An 18,298-nucleotide genomic window follows, 5' to 3' on the forward strand; every position below is an offset into this window, starting at 1 on the left:
CAAATTCAGATGAAGCTATCATTAGATCCTCTTGGTTACTTATTGTCAAGACTACTTTCCTCATCTTGTTGATACAGGACAGCCAAGCAGATTTGGCTGTGATTGTTGCCTGCCTTTATATACTTGTTCTTGGTTTTTTGTTACCTGAAAGTTAATAATCTAGGAAGGGTAACTTGTCTTCACTTGTGCAATGGAGGAGGCCTTACTGTACCGGAAGGCAGCCGCAGTAGGTCAACAGGCAGATAGAAACAGACAAATGTACAATTAATCACTGACATCCCTGTCGCAGCCCTCTACTCCCCTACATTTTCCTAAGAATTGCTGCCTCTTTCCGCAAAACTTTCTACAAAGACCATACATTTTGAGTCTCCAGATAGGCAGCCTCTAGTACCTGACTTCCCATAAGAGAGAGGCTTTTATGAAATTAAGTGGTCAGTCCCTGGAAAGCTAAACTGTGTTTCTTAGGGAGCTTTGGCACAGGGCAACTGAACACAAAAACTTTTGTGGCAGTGTCCTGCAATGCTTTTGAGCTATAATGTATATCTCTGCACCATACTGTTGTCTTAGCATCTCTTTAGCAACAATGTAAATCGTTCATCTTAGTCATGTGAAGTTCAGGAGTATTTTTATGCTTTTCCTGACCTGAATTGTTTCTTCAAACCTCACTGAGTAAGCTTCAGTAGGAAGGCCTATAAGAGTTTAATCAGGTCCTAAACAGCTGTAAATTAATTAGTGTAAGCCCTTGAAGATGTGCAAATAAAAGGTAGTTTGTTCTTTGCAGTAGACAGACTGATAATCAGTGTAAATTAAATTTCAGAAGACAGAAAGCTACTCTTCCGATTGTATGCACTCAAGTTAGCACTTGAGTACCTATGTTCAAGTCCGTATGTGCAGGCATCCCTTGGAGGAGGAGTGGTGTTTACCTCCTCTGTCTTGGCTTAGAAGTGGATATTCTACATGGAAAAATCAGGAGTTGTCTTTTCCTACAAAAATAAATTCACCACTTCCCCTTCCTTGCATTTTCATCTACAATCAGAGTGATCTTTTTGCTGAAGCACCAAAAGGAGAAGAATCAAAAGAGAGAGAGGAGCAAGACCCAATAAGTGAAGGTAAGAATGAACTGTTGCCTCTGTAGTCCTGTCTATGCTGTGATTTATCACTGCTAGCAGCTAGACTGCTTTGTTTCCAAACTAGAAAGTCTGGAGTAGCCATTGTCGGCAAGCCTCTTTTCCTCCTCAGTCTTAAAAGAGAACAGCTGTGTTTTCTTGATTTTTAAATGTTTGTTCACTATGGTCTCTTACACACACCTACTCTCCTGAAGCTGAAAGGATGTCCTTACTGATATTGGCAGAGCTCTCTGCATGCACTGGGTTCCTGCTGCTGAGGAGTACTTTGCAGGATCAACTTGTGGCTTTGAGTGGACTAAAGATTTTTTTTTCTTTCAGATTAATGCATATCTGAGTTTCCCACTAGCTGCATATCTAGACCCTTACGTAGTCTGAGCACACACTGTATACTGCAGCAGCTTTCGCTGAAGTGCTGTATTTGGTCCATTTCCAGATATGGGTTGGGAGACTGAGCCACTTTGTTTTGAGTGTATTGTACTGAAATGGTTTTGAGTGTGCAAATGTGAACTTTTGTAAAAAACTTAAAACTATGGCTGAGCCCTCAGTCAGCATGTTTTTTACTGTAGGATGTATACAATAATAATGCTGTGTGTAAATGTATATTATGTTTATAAGCTTCAGTTTAGCTGTTTTGCGGAGTTTTAGTGGAAGAAAAATAGCTAGACTGTCATATATCTGCAAAAAAACCCAGATGTTCAAGGAGAATATCTAAAGAATTCTGAGCTATTGAGAAGAAAAATGGAGCTCAGAAAACTTCTCAAACTCCTGTATCTATGGTAGAGTTCTGAAGGCTTTGACAGCATAAAACAAGTGCATCCATTTGTATTGTACTTCCTATGATTTCAGCATCCTCCACAAAGTCCTTAAAGAAAGTTCCTGCAGGTGCAGTATCTCTGTTCCCAGGTATGATTCATTCAATAGCAAATTGCTTCATGCACAAAATGCTATTTTCTTTAAAACCTACTAGCGAGGTTTTAAAGAAAACTGTCCAAATACAGCAGCACTGCATTGCTTGGTCATATGCTTAGTGACAAATACAGGTGCTTCTATCATGCTAAGCCTAAACTGCAGCATGCTTTATGGGTAATCAAGATTCTATAGGAGCTCTGATGGCAGGTATTAGCAGCTGTCAGCTTCCAGTCTTGTGCTATAAACTCTTAAGAATGCGTGTTAACCAATATTATATGGCTTAAGTCTGCAGTTCGTGTCGTTACACCTTCCCTCTATACTCTGAGGATGAAGTGCATTTTGATCTTTCAGATTTGATCATATTCCCTTGGGTTAGCTGAAGAACAGTTTAAACATCAAGTTCATATATTCTTGTGACACAGGTAAATAAGACCAATCTTGTTTATCTGCTTTTGATTAGGAGGCATACACGAGGAAAGATCAGCTCTATAACTCAGAGTTAAAAAGAATTAAATGCTTGTTCCATATCAGGCTTCAAGCTGAGCAGTGAAAAGAAACATATGTCATCAGTCTCCCTGAGTCAACTAACTTTATCTGTCTCTTTGTAGGGTCTTCATCTGACTGAGTTACCTTAATTTTAAGTTTCATCCTTTATTGAGAAAGGCCTTTTTTAAAACTATGGCTGACCCCTCAGTCAGCGTGTTTTTTACTGTAGGATGTATACAAATACAGCCTTTTTACTCCAGGATCAAAGTTATACATCAGGAGGGGTCATTATACATAATGATAAGACTTGGTATCAAAATTAAAGACAGCAGATTGAAGTTTTCTTTATCCTTTGCTCTTTCTTGGAGGTACTGTTGCATAAGTAGTGAATTTCCCATCATTCTAACAGTGTCCTGCTCTAGTTCATTAGGAATTAAGTTTCTAGTTCATTAAGAATTAAGTTATATGTAGCATTAATTCAAAGTCTTCTGTTGCTCCCTCTCAGTAACTTGTAGACAGGCTGAAGTCACCAGGGAAGAAACAAGATTGAGGCTCCTTTGCTATTCAAAATCGCTTGATGAACCCATTCCCAGTGAACAGTTTGTTTAGGTACTTGGGAATGTTTAATAATCAAGCTTTGTGGCTGTATTCCTGTCAATCTTGTGGCACTTTCTAATTGTGTGATATGCTTTTTAATAACAAACTGCTGCTGTGCTGGTCAAAATTCATGCAGTTTGCTTACTTTTAACCAAATAGCAGTTGTTCTACATTCTGCCAAACTTTCAATTTAAGTCGGTTTTGGTTTTTTGTTGGTTATTTTTTTCTCACTGTTTCCAAGTGCCTATACATACGAAGCAAAAAGACCGGCTTAGAACCAGGCTGCCAGTTTTTGTCAAAAACACTAAAAGTGTTTGCTGACAATGTGTTGACATGCACGTATCACTGAAGCTCAACATTTCCACAACAAATGCAGAAGAAACAGCTGTTATGAACTTAGTCTAGTTGATCACTGCTGTGTCAGAACTATGCAGGAATCTTGGGACCAAACTCAGCCTCACACTGCTGTACTGCTAGTGGTCTTGCATGGCAAGTGCACCTCCTCGGGAGAAGTCAGTCACCTGTCCTTCCCTCTCCTCAAGCACCTTACCACTTTCGTTTGTCCACAGTGGTGTGGCTTACTAGTTAGTAAAGTAGGATTCTGGTTTCGGAAGTCCATAGGGGCAACAGCGTGGAACTGCTGGGTCTTCTAGTTTTAACACAGAACCTGGCTGCTGTTCCTAGAGGAGATGGTCAGGTTTAAGGAATAAGTGACTGCAGTGAGAGTGAGGGGCTGTCTGTCTGTGACATGGCTTATCAGGAAGTTTCTGGCTAATGGATTTGATGTGTCATTGTTGCAGGAGTGCATTAAAAGTTGCTGTGATGGAAACTCTGCCTGTCTCCACTTTCTATGGCATCAGTTCAGCTTTTTGGTAACTCTGGCAATGATATCTCTGTCGGTGGTGGTTTTTGTTTACTTTTCCCTCCATCTGACCTGCAGGAGGAAGTGATGTGTTCAGTTCCACTGTAACTGTGGAAAAAGACAAGAAATCTGCAGCACAGAGCACAGAGAAAACTCTTAAACAGCCTGGGAAAGTTGTTCTGTTTGATGATGACGATGATGACTTCTTTGTGGGAGCAACTAAAAAGCCTCCAGATTCAGGTACCTCTGTATATATGTAGTGGAAGATTAAACATTAAAGGTCATCAAAATTCAAACCAGTGAATTACAAAATTCAAACCTTTATCTTTGTTATTTCTGTTTTGGTGTTTGGGGTTTTTTATTTGGTTTGGTTTTGTTATTGGCATTTGTTTTCCTCAGCGTGGCATGGGACTGGTTTATTTGTACATGCTCTCTGCTGACTTTGCTCTCTTAGGATGCTTTTTGTACTACCAGGACAGTATCTAGACTTGAATCAGGTAAATGATACAGACTTTATTCACACAACCTTGTGGCCCTGTGCCAAACAGTCCCTATTGTCAGGCTCAAGGCCTTTAGAGGTGCCAAGCCAATATAAAACACTGCCTTTAGAGCTGCCAGCTGACTCTGCCCCAATGCTTGTTGGCTGCGCTCTCTGCCACTAGTGCTCTCAGGTGAGTGGTGTTTCCCTTTGAGAGCTTGTCTGGCTTTATCTCTTAAAGACTCTTGATGTTGGTCGTCTTTAGAAAGGGAGCATGGTATCTTTTGAGACTGGTATCTTCTCTTGTTCAGTAGTGGCTGTTCTTTTCCTGTCATTTCCTCTTTGTTTTGTCTCTTAATGCAGTCAAGTCCACAGCTGCCCTATTTGATGATGATGAAGAAGGTGACTTATTCAAGGAAAAACCTGCCATTTCTCCTGTGGTTGTTGGCACAACTAAAGAAACAGAAAGCCATAGGGAGGCAGTCATGGAACAGAAGGTAATGGCATATAAAGGGATTGTATGGCTAATGTTTTAGGAAAAAGTTACTACTGCAGCCGAAGAAGTCTTTCCATATGCAACACTATGGATATACCATATTTGTGAACAGAACTAAGTTCGTAGGGTCTTCTATGACCAGGGTGCTTCAGGGGTCCTTAGATGCATTTTGCCTCTCAGACTTTGGGTTTGAGGTTTATTGTGTGTGTGGACAGTGATTAGAAGAATCTTAGTAAGGTAGGGTTGAAATGAGAGCAAAATGAGAAGCTTCTGATAAAAAATCGTTCTGAAGTTCATGGCTGAAATGAAACCAGCCCACCTTTGGTGTCACTGTTCTACAGAGACTGTGTCTGTACTTACAGCAGTTTGGCTGGTGACCCATTGCTTGTCTATATTGAGAGAAAGAAAGGCAGATATCACAGTTGTACCTAAGCATATATAGTACTTGGAGTGTTTAAAAAGCTGTTTTTCAGCTGAAAACTCTTAAATTGTAGAAAGTTCTAAATGCTGTCCTGAGGACACACGTACAGAGTTTTGAGAGCCTCCTGACACCCACTCCACTTTCATTTTTAGAGCAGTGTCTTGAGGAAAGTAGTAATGCTCTTTGTTTCTATGGCAGAGATGGTATGTATTCATTTTATACATATTCCCTGTCCAAGGAGTATTTAACATAATGAGCTACAGTGACTCTTCTGTTCTCTGGACTGACACGTGTACAGTGCTGGGGATATCAAATGCAAATTGCTGTGGGACTTTCTCTGTATTGTCTTATGAGAAGCACCTGAGCACACGGGCCAAAGCCAACTTCTATTTCTGGTGCAGTGCAAGAGTATCCATGGTCAGTGGAGCAGGAGTGGTGGTGGGAGGTCATCCGGTGCCATTGCTCTGATCTCACAGAACTTGGCTTTCCTGGTGGAGAGGATGAGAACTGATTCAGCAGCACCATTCCTGCTGTCAGGAAGTGAGGGTTATGTTTTATTCCAAGCTTGCTGACAGTAGTGCTGGGGTTTGGAATCATTCTGAGTTTAATGACAGTATAGCTGGTGGCAGGCTGGGGCTGTGTTGTGATAATGGAGGAAATGCTGGCTGGCACAAACTGCTCTATTCCTTTACAAAACACAGCTTGTTAAAAGAAACATTTTTGTTTAACTCGCGAGTGAGCCGGGCATGAGTTGATGAATACATTTGTCTGCTGAGAAGGATGGTGGTGGGAGGAGAGGCCTGTGGTAAGACCTGCAAATCACTTGTGCATAGCTCTGGCTACATGTGAGGAACTCACTCAAAAGATAAGTTTTGGACTTCAGCCCATGGGTGACAAGCTTATATTCTGTCCCTTCAACTGCTGGGATGCTGCCAGCAGCATGCCCCTTAGAAAGGATCATATGATGTTCCTGCCCTTACTGAATCTAAATGGGTGCTGATGCAGCATTGTTATTTGTCCTAAAGAGTCAACCATCTTCAGGGGAGGACTTCAAGACTTTATCTGAAACACCTCCAAGAAAACAGAAGAGCCTCTTCTCTGATGAGGAGGATTCTGAAGTAAGTATCTCTTCAATAATTCCCTACAGAAATCCTTGGGATCTGAGTCCTCTTACTTCAGTCCACTCATATCTGGAAGCTCCTTATTTATCTGTAGGATTGGGAACTCTGACATTTATACATCTACTCCCAGCCATCCTGAAAGTTCCTTCTTGCTCCCAGAGTGAAATCTCTTGACTTTTTCATAGAATCATTTTGGTTGGAAAAGACCTTTAAGGTCATCAAGTCGAACTGTTAACCTAACACTGCCAAGTCCACCTCTAAACCATGTCCCTAAGAACCTCATGTATGTGTCTTTAAAACACCTCCAAGGATGGTGACTGAACCACTTCCCTGGGCAGCCTGTTCCAGTGCTTCACAGCCCTTTCTGTAAAAAATATTTCCTAATATCCAATCTAAACCTTAAGGCCATTTCCTCTTGTCCTATCCCTTGCTACTTGGGAGAAGAGACCAACACCATCCATGCTACAACTTCCTTTCAGGTAGTTGTAGAGACCTATAAGGTCTCCTCTCAGCCTCCTTTTCTCAAGGCTAAACAGCCCCAGTTCCTTCAGCTGCTCCTCGTAAGACTTGTGCTCCAAACCCTTCACCAGCTTCGTGGCCTTTCTCTGAACTTGCTCCAGAACCTCAGCATCTTTCTTGTATTTCCCTATATTCAGAGAGTTAAACTTGTGTGGTACGCACAGGCATAAATTGAAAGCCTGAAGAGAGGAAAGATCAGCAAATCAAGAACAAGAATCATGAAAGACTGCAAACGTTTAATCTTGTGTCCATAGTTCCAGCTAGCAATTAATCTGCAAAACTGAGGAAAATCCCTGCAGAGTTGCAGGTGATTGGTACAGCTGAGTAAGACAATCTTTTCCTACTTCACAGGCACAGTAAACATGTTTTTTAAAAATAAAAGCATGAATGTCTCATTTAGAGTTCTTATCGCATTGCTTTGCAAAGTGATGTTTCTTTGGTTTGCACAGGACTTGTTTTCATCAAGTAAAACTGTGAAATCCAAAGCTACATCTCTTCCCACCAGCAAGTCCATGACAAAAGCTTCGCTCTCCTTGTTTGATGATGATGAAGAGGTAAGTACCACTTACTGATACTGTCTGTGTATGGGAACACTCCTCCACAGGCTATTGCAAAGGCAGCAGGAAATATTCAGAAGTCTACATCACTAAGCTTGTAAATGGAGCTTGTAAATTAGAGCACCAGGTCGATCATGCATTGTGCAGCAGTTCTGAGCATGTGGGCAGCATTACAGAGGAGAATGGTAGCAGGGATTTTTGCAACTTCTTGGTGTCTTTTTAGTGTTTTGCAGTCAGTGCATATCATTTGTGGACCTAAATGTGAAGGGCATTGTTGCTCTGATTGATAGGACTAGAGAATACAGAGCAATAGAATGCGTATGAGCTTCAAGAAGCTGTTCGATCCTGGCCTGTGTTACCTGGCCACACGGATGACTTTTTGCTTCTCTTGTGTCATGGCTGGTCAGTTCCTTTTTTCACACTTTTCAGTGTGTAAGAGTTGTGGCTGCTAGTGTAGAAACTGACATCAGAACACAGTTTGTGCAAAAAACTTAACAAAATTGAATTAGTGTGTGCTTTTATTACGTCTTTTTACCCTTTTCTTCCTCCCACCCGACTGCAGCCTTCATGGTGAGTTAATCTACCCCATAGTCTTAATCTGGGGCAAATCGGGGGCCTCCTCAGAGCCCTACAATAGAGGACTTCTGCAAACTCAAAGGTTTCCTGTTCAAGAGGGGGCTGCTTTCAGCTCACCTTTCTGAATAGGAGCTGTTCAGAAGTAACCGTCAGGATAGTGAAACATTTTGTAATGTGGTGAAGTCTCTGGTATCTGCCACAAAAGTTGTGTTATGGAGCTGAAGTTTAAGTTGAGTGGAGAAAAGCATAAGTAATTGTTAGGTGGCGAAGTCAACATATGCTTTTGCATGTTCTGATGCCTATATAATAATCTGCATGAATGTCTTCAGGTGAAAAGTCTTTGTTCTTGCCCAGTGGGAGTGGTTCTGCCTGCTAATGCCTGTTCTCTCAGAACAGGATTTGTTCTCTGTTTCATCACGTAGATGTAGAAACAGTGCCCCATTGCATTAGCTGCTGTGCAACAGAATCGCTGTGTGGTGTTTTTTGGCTGCTGGGTCAAGCCTCCTATGGTGGAGAATCTGTGGGCCAAAAGGTGCTTACAGGTTTCTGGTCTATCAAATGCTGTGTGCGTAGAACTGCCTGTACCAGAATACTGTATCACGCTTGAAACTGTCTTCAGAAAGGGTTCACAAAACACCATTTATTTTTTCCTACTCATCTGAGAACTGAATAGCAACACTGTCTTGAATGCTGATGGCTTCTCGGAGAGCTTTTTATTGTGGCTTTGACTTTTGATTTATTTTTTTTTTTACTTTTATTTTAAGGATCTTTTTGGTGTGGTACCTGTCAAGAAGCAACAGGAAAAAACCCTGGAAGAGAAAGCAAAACAGTCAGAGTCACTCAAGAAAGCCTCCAGTTCATTGTTCAGCAGTGATGAGGAGGTACTGAGGAGTAAGGTTTGGCTGAAAGGGGTTACTGGGCTTTATGCTGGTCAAAGCATAAAACCACTGAGACAGGAACCACAGTCAAACTCTTCTGTGTCCACATGCCATGGCTGTCCTAATCCTGTGACTTGTTTGCAGCTGAGGAAGCTGTCTGATTCTTGGCCCAGATTATCTCAGGATTTAGGTAACAAAAGTCATGTGGAAGAGAAATCAGATTTTTCAAAGTCATTTATAGAAAGATCGATAGGAAATGGAGGCCGCTACCAACAAATCTGACTTTAAAATACTAAAACAAAAAAAAAAAGAGTTTGCTCTTACTGCTTTAATTTCTGTAAGGAAAGTTTAGCAGTTCTATATAAATATGTAGAAAGTTTTTATTTGTTTGGGGGTTTTGGGGTGGGGGGGGGTTGTGCGTGGTGGTGGTTGGGGTTTTTTTGTTTGGTGGATTTTTTTAATTATTTTTTTTTAATCTAGGGGTGGGAAAAATGAAACATAACTAACTAGGTTTTCTGGAGAGCAGCCCTCTTCTAGGGGTGGATTAGGTGTTGTCCTGCATCTTAAATGAAAGCCAGAGACACTAAGTAAATCAAAAGCTTGTCTGGAAAGCCTCTGAATTAACTCACATGAACAGGATACAGATGTCCTTAGCGCTCCCACCCCAAAATTACTCTTCTGTGTAGACTTGATTTTATTACGTGTCCCATAATTGCTTGTTTAGTAGATACTAGTAATATCTTTAGATGCATCTTTTATCTTAATGTAGAATAAACCAAGTCCATGCTTCAACATGCCTGTAGTCCCTTGTAGAAAGAGGACTAACAAAGGCGGGGAACAGGGCAAACCACTTGGAATACGGGGAATAAGAAAACACACAAGCCAGCAAGCTCTCCCAGCCCTACAAATGTTTCCTTCTAATGTAGATTTTTGACTTGTTCAGTGGGTAGTTGTCCAGTGGGTAGGCTTGATTAAATGCTAGCTTGGAGGGGGGGTGGGAGGGAAGAGAAAATTGCTGTGCGTGGAGGTTGAGGAAATGAGAAGTACAGCATCGTGCGCTCTAGTAATGAGATGTATTGGGTGTGGCTGTTGTGCTTTTTCTTGGGGTTTTGTTGTTTTTTTTGTGGTTTGATTATTTTTTTTTTTCCAAACATCAAACTTGCTAATTTTTTAAGTAGTTCAAATCAGGTTCTACTGGGTGACCTTACTCCTGTGACTGCAGTTGACACTGACCTCAGTTGTTAAGAACAACTATAATAGTAAAGCATGCGTACCCTGCTTTGCTGGGCAAAGTCCAGATGCCAGCCAGTGGCCAGGGTCTTTGTAAAGCTTGAGAAAAGTCAGATTACAGTGGCTAACACAAAGGTAAACAGACTATTAGAAAGATGCAAGGGCTGCCAAGATGCTGAAGTGTTTCTGCTTATAGAGAAAATGGGAAAGGGGTTTTGACCAAGCCAAAAGAAAACTTAAGGGTTCCTTGTTTTTAAGGAACACTGGAGTGTCTCCAAGACGGCTAAACTTCCTTCAGAAGATGACCAAAAAGAGGACCCTGCAAAACCAGCTAGCACTGTCAGTCAGGCTAAAGCTGTGAAGAAGATGAGCCTCTTTGAGGAAGAGGATGAGGAGGATTTATTTGCAATCACTAAAGAGAGGTGATAGTCCCGGGAGAGGAGGGGGGGGCATTTTTTTGGAACAGCACAGCAGTGCCCTCAAAACCAGATGGACCCAGGCCTATAGCAAGTGTTGTCCCTTGCTACTGAAGAGGAAGCGGAGGTGTGTGAGTGGGAATGGGCAGGGCTGGGCTTTTTTACCTCTTTTGTATCTGTGACGGATCATTCTCCTTACCACCACTGAACTGGGTTCTCCATTTCCATGCCTGCAATATAGAATCCTCTTGACCTCTTTTCATCTTCACTTCTGCAGAAAGCTGTGTAGACAAGAAGGGAGGTTGGTAGAGTTGTTGAGACAATGAGGAAGCTGAGTCCTGTATCTGGGACCACGTGCTGTAAATTGTGATCCTAAGTGATACTTTTAAAAAGATGCAGTGCTTGGCCTTTGAAACTTTTGCACTGAATCTTCCACTTTCTCCTTTCTCTCATTGCAGCCAAAGAAAGCCACAGAAAGCATCGTTATTGTTTGAAGATGATGCTATTAATGAAGAATCACTCTTCAGCTCCCAGTCAACACTTCCTTCAGCTGCTAAGGCTGCAGTGGTACCTCTCCTTTCTTTTAAAACTAATGTGTAACACTTAGTCTTTTTATAGTCTATATTCCTTGTTAGGTACTGAATGTAAGTCTGACTTATTTTAGACAATGGTAGCTCTAGCAAACTGGGAATGGGAACAGAGCAGGCTGAACTCTTACATGTAAAATTTCTTACTACCATCAGCCTAATAGAGATATCAAAATTTTCTTGACCACTAACCCTAAATTTGTTTGACTTATGCTAAAAGCTCTTCCTGAGGATGTTTTGTGAGCTCTCAACCATAAAATACTATTAAAAGGAACAAACTGCTGACTGTGAAGCTAGGACTTCACTCTGTGTCACCTCAACCCAAGCTGATTCAGTTGTGTCCACAGGCTTCCTACTGGCCCTCTGTTGAGGGTGCTTATGCTGTCCTCTGTCTTAGGAGTTTAGACCATAGTGTGCTGCCTGTCTGATTGTGCTTTGGAATTGAGAGTAGGAGTTGCAAAAGCTTAATGCAGCTGTATCTGTAGTGGGAATTCCTGTACATGTGTGTGTGCCACTTCCCTTCCTGCCCTTGCCTTTCTGCTTAGTGGGAAAACAATTGTCATGGCCCATAAAGATAATAGGCTTGGGAACAGAAGAAACAGGTGAGGCACAGTTCAGCTGCTGGCAGTGCACCAACCAGACAAGATACCCAGGGCATCTGTTCTAAGCCTGCAACTGCTTCCTGGCACTCTTCAACCAGACTCAAGAGCCTATAATACTAGAAATCAAAAGTTGCAGACCAGAATGTCCCATGGGAGGAAAGTAGAAGTCAAGCACGTTTCCAGTGTCCTAGGCTCCTGCAGAAGGCAAACTGAGACTCTGCTATCCCACAGCAGTGTAGGATTCTTATAAAACCACCAATTTTATTCACCAGAATTCTCTTAATTTTGCAGCAGAAAGTAAAACCTGTACAAGCACCACCCTTCTTTAATGAAGAAGAAAAGGAGGAAAAGGAAGATCTGCCAGATGGAGCAGCGAAGTCTAAGCAGGTAGAAGATACATTATGGTGTTTAGAAGAGCCTGGAGCAGTTCCTGTGCCTAGAGGAACAGATGTTGCAGGGCAGAAAACAAAGGAAAAAGTGAGGGATTTTCTTACATTAATCTGAAGTTCGGTAAAGGCTTGTTTAAACAACAAAAAACCCCAAACCAGAAACAAACACCAAAAAAACCCAAACAACCAAACAAAATACACACACAGACCCACTCAGAAAACCCACAGTCTGTGCTGCTCTGGGACAGAATGTTTTTCCTGGATTGCCTCTTCTGTTACCAAGGAGAGAATAACTGTCTCCATTTAGCAAAATCACTTGTCAGTCAAACAGCAAATTGATTAAATGGCATTTAAAAGTTGTTTCCCAGTTGATGTACATAATTGCTTGGTGTTTCATTTGGAGTTTTTGTTTTGTTTTGGTTTTTTTTGGAGGGTGGCAGGAATCTGGTTCATTTTTCCTCTGAAGTGGGTTTATAATCTTTAATCACATGAACAGAGCTTTCCTTTAAGACAGAGCCTATACTAACGTGTAGGCTTTGCTTTAAGCTTGGTACCTTTGTTTCAACATACCATCTGATGAATTATAAATGGCGTTGGTAGCTGTGGATTTCAAGATTGTGAATTTCTCCTGGGCAACACTGTTACAGAGCAGTATTGATGTGTATTATTGAAGAAGCTTCAGCAGAACTTTATCTTGGGCATGGTCTTACTGAATGATTGTTGAGGAATTGCCAGCTGATGGATTTCCACAGTACTGTGCTTTGCATTTTCCTGAGTGCATTCAAGGTTCAGGTTGTGCTGCCCACTCCAAAGAATTGCAAGTTGCATTAACTAGGTACCTCAGAGAAAATGGAAAAGTTGCTTAATGCAGCCTTGTGGTGCATATGCACCTGGTGTATGGATGAGGAGAAAACCTTTATGCAGGAAACTGCTTATCAACAGCGCTGCTGTGTGGTGTACAGGAGGAAACTTGGGTTCCACTCAGAGCTATAAAGTGTGTCCTCTTCTTTATCGACTGTCTCTTGCTAATGCGCATCTGGCTATTCTGTCTGCTTAGGAAAAATGAAGCGAATATAGTTGTCCGCTTGGTAATGGATTGCGGAACTCTGATCACTGCTGGCATTTAACTGAGAAAACTTAGTGGGTTTTGGGCAAACCTGGACTAAATAACAGGCTGATTTTTTTTGTGTGTGTTGTGTTTTTTATTTTTTTGGTGGAGCCCTTTGCAGCAACATCCTCAGAGCCAGCCAGCAGTTCAGATCTGTTTACAACATCACCACCAGCTCTGGAGAAAGATGTCAAGACCCAGGCTAGGAAAGTGTTAAGCTTGTTTGAGGAGGAAGAGGAGAGACTGGAAGATGATGATGGCATTAAAAATGCACAGAAAGAAATTGGTGTGGTGAGTCCACGCTCTTGAAAACTAAGAAATAGTATTTCTGCCTCCCCTATTCTAGGCATGGTTTTGTTCTTACAGAAATTATTGCTGCTCTTCCCCATAATCCTGAATTCCTTCGTAAATTTTTTTCCGTTCCACTGACTCAAAAGTATTTGCTGCATGCTAGTATGAAAAACAAAATTGTGCAGATGTTTTGGTGCAGCTACCTGATGTCTGCTGTACAGAACCAATTCCCCAGTTATCCCTCAAGGCAAGAGCTACTAGAAAGTAGAAGGATGTGAAATGTAAAACCTTGTGGTTTATCCCTTTATTTTCTTTATATTGTTGCAGTTTGCTTGGTGGATATATGCCTGCAAACTTAGCTTCAGCAAGAGTCATCTTAATTCTATGTTCTGATTTTCAAGTATGTGTGTTCACTTGTTTAAAAAAGCCTACAGTTGCTATATTCTTGCTGTCAGGCTTTCCTGATATAGCGTATACCATGAAGAGGTAGACATTGAATCTTCAGCAGCAATATCCTTGAATCCATGGCAATGGTCTTGTTTCTACATGATGCAGATCTACCAACATTTTTTATGTAAATTTGAAGTCATGTCAAAAAGTATAGACTGTGTACTACAGTATACCGCAAGGTTTCATCATCTTAGCATGATCATGTAAAGTAAGTTGTCAACCCTAAAGGCTGTACATGCTTTATTCAGAATGAAGTAGGTGGCTTTTGGAGAAAAATCCCTGTTTATAGCTGCTTCTGTGTTAAAATGGATTGTTAGCTTGAGCACTAATTGTTGTGAGGGGGAACATTCTGAGCTGTTTTCAGGAAGCCACGTCTGTCTAACAAATTAGCAAAGAAACAAATTATTTCAAATCTTTCCTTCAGAGCACTCTGCTGTCAGCATATAACAGTCACAAAGTGATTAAAGTGCTGAAATGCATATTCATGTGGAAATCAAAATAGGTAATTTAGGAACTTAATCTTTTCGATAGGCAAATCTGAAAGGTGCTGCTATTTTCCTTGCTTATCTCAGCATAACATGTGTTTCATGTGTGGATACTTCTAGATGTGCATTAGATTTTCATGTATTTGAGCATAAACAGCATTTCTAGTGCTCTAAAACTGTGACCTGGCTTTTGCTATGAAATTAAAACTGGTGCACAGAGAGGCCGAGAATGGAGCAGTAATAAAAATTATAGGACAGGGTGAGTGGGCCAAAAATGGTGTATAGGAAACTAGCTTTAGTAGACAGCCTTTGGGGCTTCTGGAGACTTGGACTAGGAAGGGGAGAATTGGCCTTTATTCTTATGGCTACTGTTCCTGCTGCTTGGATTTGGAGTCTGATGTTGTGTTGCTGGACCTGCAGTCATGCACGTAAGAGGTGTCCTGTAATTTGCTGAGGTCCTGAAGAGACAGCAGGGGGGTGAAACAGATACTGGCCTTTACTGAGACATTCAGTGGGGCCTTTGCCTTTTGAAAGTCAGACCTGGGTGCATACAGTGACCATGATCACAGAAAGGCCTTGGTTTTGATGTCCAAGCAGCTGATACTGGTTTATTTGCCAGATAGTGGAGGGCTGATATGGTGATGTATTTGTCTGTCAACCTTCCCTCTCACCAGCAAATTTGAAAGTACAAGTTCTTGTCAAAGGCAGACAATATGTTCTGTTCCTCATTGTGGGGGTGTATTTGCTTTAATGGGAGGAGAACAGGGAATCTAGCAACAGTAATAGCTTTACAGGCCTTCAACCTGTGGGGCATTTTTAAGTTTATTCTCCTTCAAAAAGGTATGTTAGGAAGATAATTAACCAGATTCTCTTCCTCTCACTTCTGTGTCCTGCACCCACAGCTGAAAAATTCAAGGTATAAAAGTCTTACTGAAATATAAACCTTAGTGTATACTCATGTTAACGTACTGAAAACTTTTTTCCTTCCTTCCTTCTAAGGAAGCTTTAGAGGTAAATAGTAGCAGCTGGATCTCAGGTCACCTAGATTTTGGTTAATGTCTTCTCATCAAATTGAACTGTGTATACAAATATTGACGTTCTAAGTTTTGCAAATTTGGTTCAAACTGAAATATGTAACTGGCAGCTAACGTTGTATTTTTGTTACCAGGGTCGTAGTGTAGCCTCATGTGAATTGTAACATACCTTATCACTAAGCAAATAAACTCAAGAGAGGGAGTTTCTCACTGTGTGGACCTTTCTCCTCTCCTTCTAGGCTTCTGAGAAAAGTACTCGGCCCAAAAGCACTGGAGTCTTTCAAGATGAAGAGCTCCTCTTCAGTCACAAACTTCAGAAGGACAATGATCCAGATGTTGACCTCTTTGCCAGCACCAAGAAATCGATGGTAAGTTCAAAGTCTTCTGCTGAATCTGTTATTAAAAACAGTCTTTGAATTGTGCAGCCTACTGGCATTCCTTATTTGAACACTACTTAGAAGTCACTGATTTCTAGGGAGGGCCAAGTGCTAATATCAATTCAGGCATCATGGGCTGAAGGAGATGAGCTTTTGATCTGCGACACATCTTTTCTTTTTCCTTTGTCTCTTTAGACTGCAAACCGTATCATGAAGCCATCATCTGGAGGAGGGCTTTTTGGGGATGATGATGAGGATGATCTCTTCAGTACCACTAAAACAAACCTTCTGGTATCTGTTCCTTTACTGTAAATGGCTTATATAAATGACATTGGAAAGAAATGTATGGAAGGGATTTTTTTCCATGTGTATTCCCACAAGAAATTAAGTGACTTCTCAAATATTTTAGAGAGAATAGAAATTGCCATTGTGACCTTGAAGACATAGGGAACAAACAGATGCATTAGGTCTCCCAAAGTTGGGATGAGAGGATTGGATTCTTTTTCTTTTTGTGTACCACAGGGACTGGCTTAGGTGTAATAGAACACACCTGAGCAGAAATCAGAATAATAGAGTTCATATTGTATAATTATTTTGTTGTTTAACTTGCTAATATTACTTCCCTGTAGTTTAAACATGACTGGTAAGCCTTGCTCTATGACTTACATAACTGAACTCTCTGCAGGTTGGTTTGACTTAAGGTAATGAACACAGTATTCAAATCTTTGTGATCATTGGATTGTTTTTAGAGGCCAAGCAACTGCATTAATGAACTAGATTGCATTACAGGTGGTCTGAGGTCAAAGTTCTAACATGCATTCTAAACTGCTACTCTAAATGTATTTAGCTTAATTAAATTGAAGCCAACTTTTAGTCTATTTTCATGTTTATAGCTGGAAGTTAGGCTAAAAAACTGGCAATAGTTCCTGGAAACAGTTTATTTGAGGACTGTGGAAGGGTTGGTCTTAAGTAATTAGTGCTTGGCAGCTATACATGGAGCCTCTTTGCTTGAAAACATAAAAATAGCAGTGTTCCTTAGTGAACTTGGTGCTTTTGTTTTTCACTGCTGTCCTGTGCATCAGGAAATTTGCATTCATCTGAATGTTTATTGAAACTTTCATTATTTATCGTTAGCATAGACAGCGAAAGTTGAGGTAGGCTGAAGGAATGGAGGAGAAGGCTCTTGTCATTGCAGAGCCAAAAGTCAGTGCCATCTATGCATTAAAAGATGTGGCTAACCTTCTTTTCAGATAGAAGCAAGATTTTTTTAAAAGCTTTGCTTTTGTTTGTTTGTTTTTGTTTGTGTGGTATTTTTTGTGGTTTTTGTTTGTTTGTGTTGGTTTTTTTTTTTGGGGGGGGTGGGGTGGTGTTTTTTTTAATCTGCAGACCATGACTTTTAGCCAATTAATGTTGATTTGTGCTATTAATGCTTTTAGAAAACAGCCGAGAAGGAAACATTTAAAGCCAGTACTGGCCCTTCCTCAGACAGCAGTAGCCTTCTGGAAAATGCTTTATGTGCCAAACAAGATGAAGCTCTGAAGGCAGTAACTACAGAGGCAAGTACTTGAATCTTTTGCCTTGAACAGCATGCAAAGAAAAAGGAGATGTAGCATTTTGTTTTAAATAAGTCTCTTGAAAAGATCAAAACTAATGCGTAGATTCACTGGCTGTAAAGCAGCAATGCATGACCAAACTTGTCTCTGCTTATCAGCCTCTGCGCTGTTACTAGCAAGAAGTTTAAATGCTGTTTCTTGATATAGTGTGTTATTCATTGCCCACACACTTACAAGGGCAAAATACAAGGCAATGAAGAACTGCACTTCAAGTCCAGTTGGATTGAAAGTGGGTGGTAGTTCGTTTTTATCTGAAGTGTCAGTGTTGGTTGGAGTGAATGTGATCTTTAAAGTATAAGTAGGCTTTATTGGAAAGATCAGGGCATGCAGCACAAATCTGTGGCAGTTGAAAGACTTTATGATGAGCAAATAAGACTCCTACTCCTGTTCTTAATCTTGCGGAACCAAGGGTCTCTGAAGAGGCAGCCTGGATCAGAGTTCCGGCTTGTGCCTCAGCAGAGCTGCTTGTTGGATTTCCATCTGTAGATCAGCTTTTCGTTGTGGGGGGTGGGTGTGGGGTGGTTTTTTTTTTTTAGCTCCCCTGGGCTGAGGAACACAGAGTATGTCTGTAGGGCTAGTAATTAGCCTGTCTTTCCTTATGGTGAAGTATTCCTTGAAGTGTAGAACCACACTTGTCATCCTTTTTTTGTAGCTGCTGACAGCCTGGTATAGTAATGATCTCAGCCTGT

The 18,298-nt window shown here is 41.1% G+C and overlaps 1 protein-coding gene across 9 annotated transcripts in view; it reads left to right on the forward strand.

The window, feature by feature from the left end:
- Nucleotides 1-18,298, forward strand: part of LOC309440744 (WASH complex subunit 2A-like) — a 37,284-nt gene that overhangs the window by 9,184 nt on the left and 9,802 nt on the right. For 2 of the 9 annotated variants that reach the window (XM_082054750.1, XM_082054754.1), the window contains exons 13-26: nucleotides 1,037-1,109; nucleotides 1,974-2,030; nucleotides 4,060-4,221; nucleotides 4,823-4,956; nucleotides 6,402-6,494; nucleotides 7,466-7,570; nucleotides 8,914-9,030; nucleotides 10,516-10,679; nucleotides 11,132-11,240; nucleotides 12,154-12,339; nucleotides 13,465-13,650; nucleotides 15,859-15,987; nucleotides 16,192-16,287; nucleotides 17,433-17,552. In XM_082054750.1, coding sequence (XP_081910876.1) covers nucleotides 1,037-1,109; nucleotides 1,974-2,030; nucleotides 4,060-4,221; nucleotides 4,823-4,956; nucleotides 6,402-6,494; nucleotides 7,466-7,570; nucleotides 8,914-9,030; nucleotides 10,516-10,679; nucleotides 11,132-11,240; nucleotides 12,154-12,339; nucleotides 13,465-13,650; nucleotides 15,859-15,987; nucleotides 16,192-16,287; nucleotides 17,433-17,552 — 1,731 coding nt within the window. Of the gene's footprint in view, nucleotides 1-1,036; nucleotides 1,110-1,973; nucleotides 2,031-4,059; nucleotides 4,222-4,822; nucleotides 4,957-6,401; nucleotides 6,495-7,465; nucleotides 7,571-8,913; nucleotides 9,031-10,515; nucleotides 10,680-11,131; nucleotides 11,241-12,153; nucleotides 12,340-13,463; nucleotides 13,651-15,858; nucleotides 15,988-16,191; nucleotides 16,288-17,432; nucleotides 17,553-18,298 lie in introns of all 9 variants that reach the window. The other 7 variants (XM_082054752.1, XM_082054757.1, XM_082054755.1 and 4 more) reach the window with 7 other exon arrangements.

Source organism: Streptopelia decaocto (genome assembly GCF_964273445.1).
Source record: "Streptopelia decaocto genome assembly, chromosome: 5".
Taxonomy (NCBI): Eukaryota; Metazoa; Chordata; class Aves; order Columbiformes; family Columbidae; genus Streptopelia; species Streptopelia decaocto.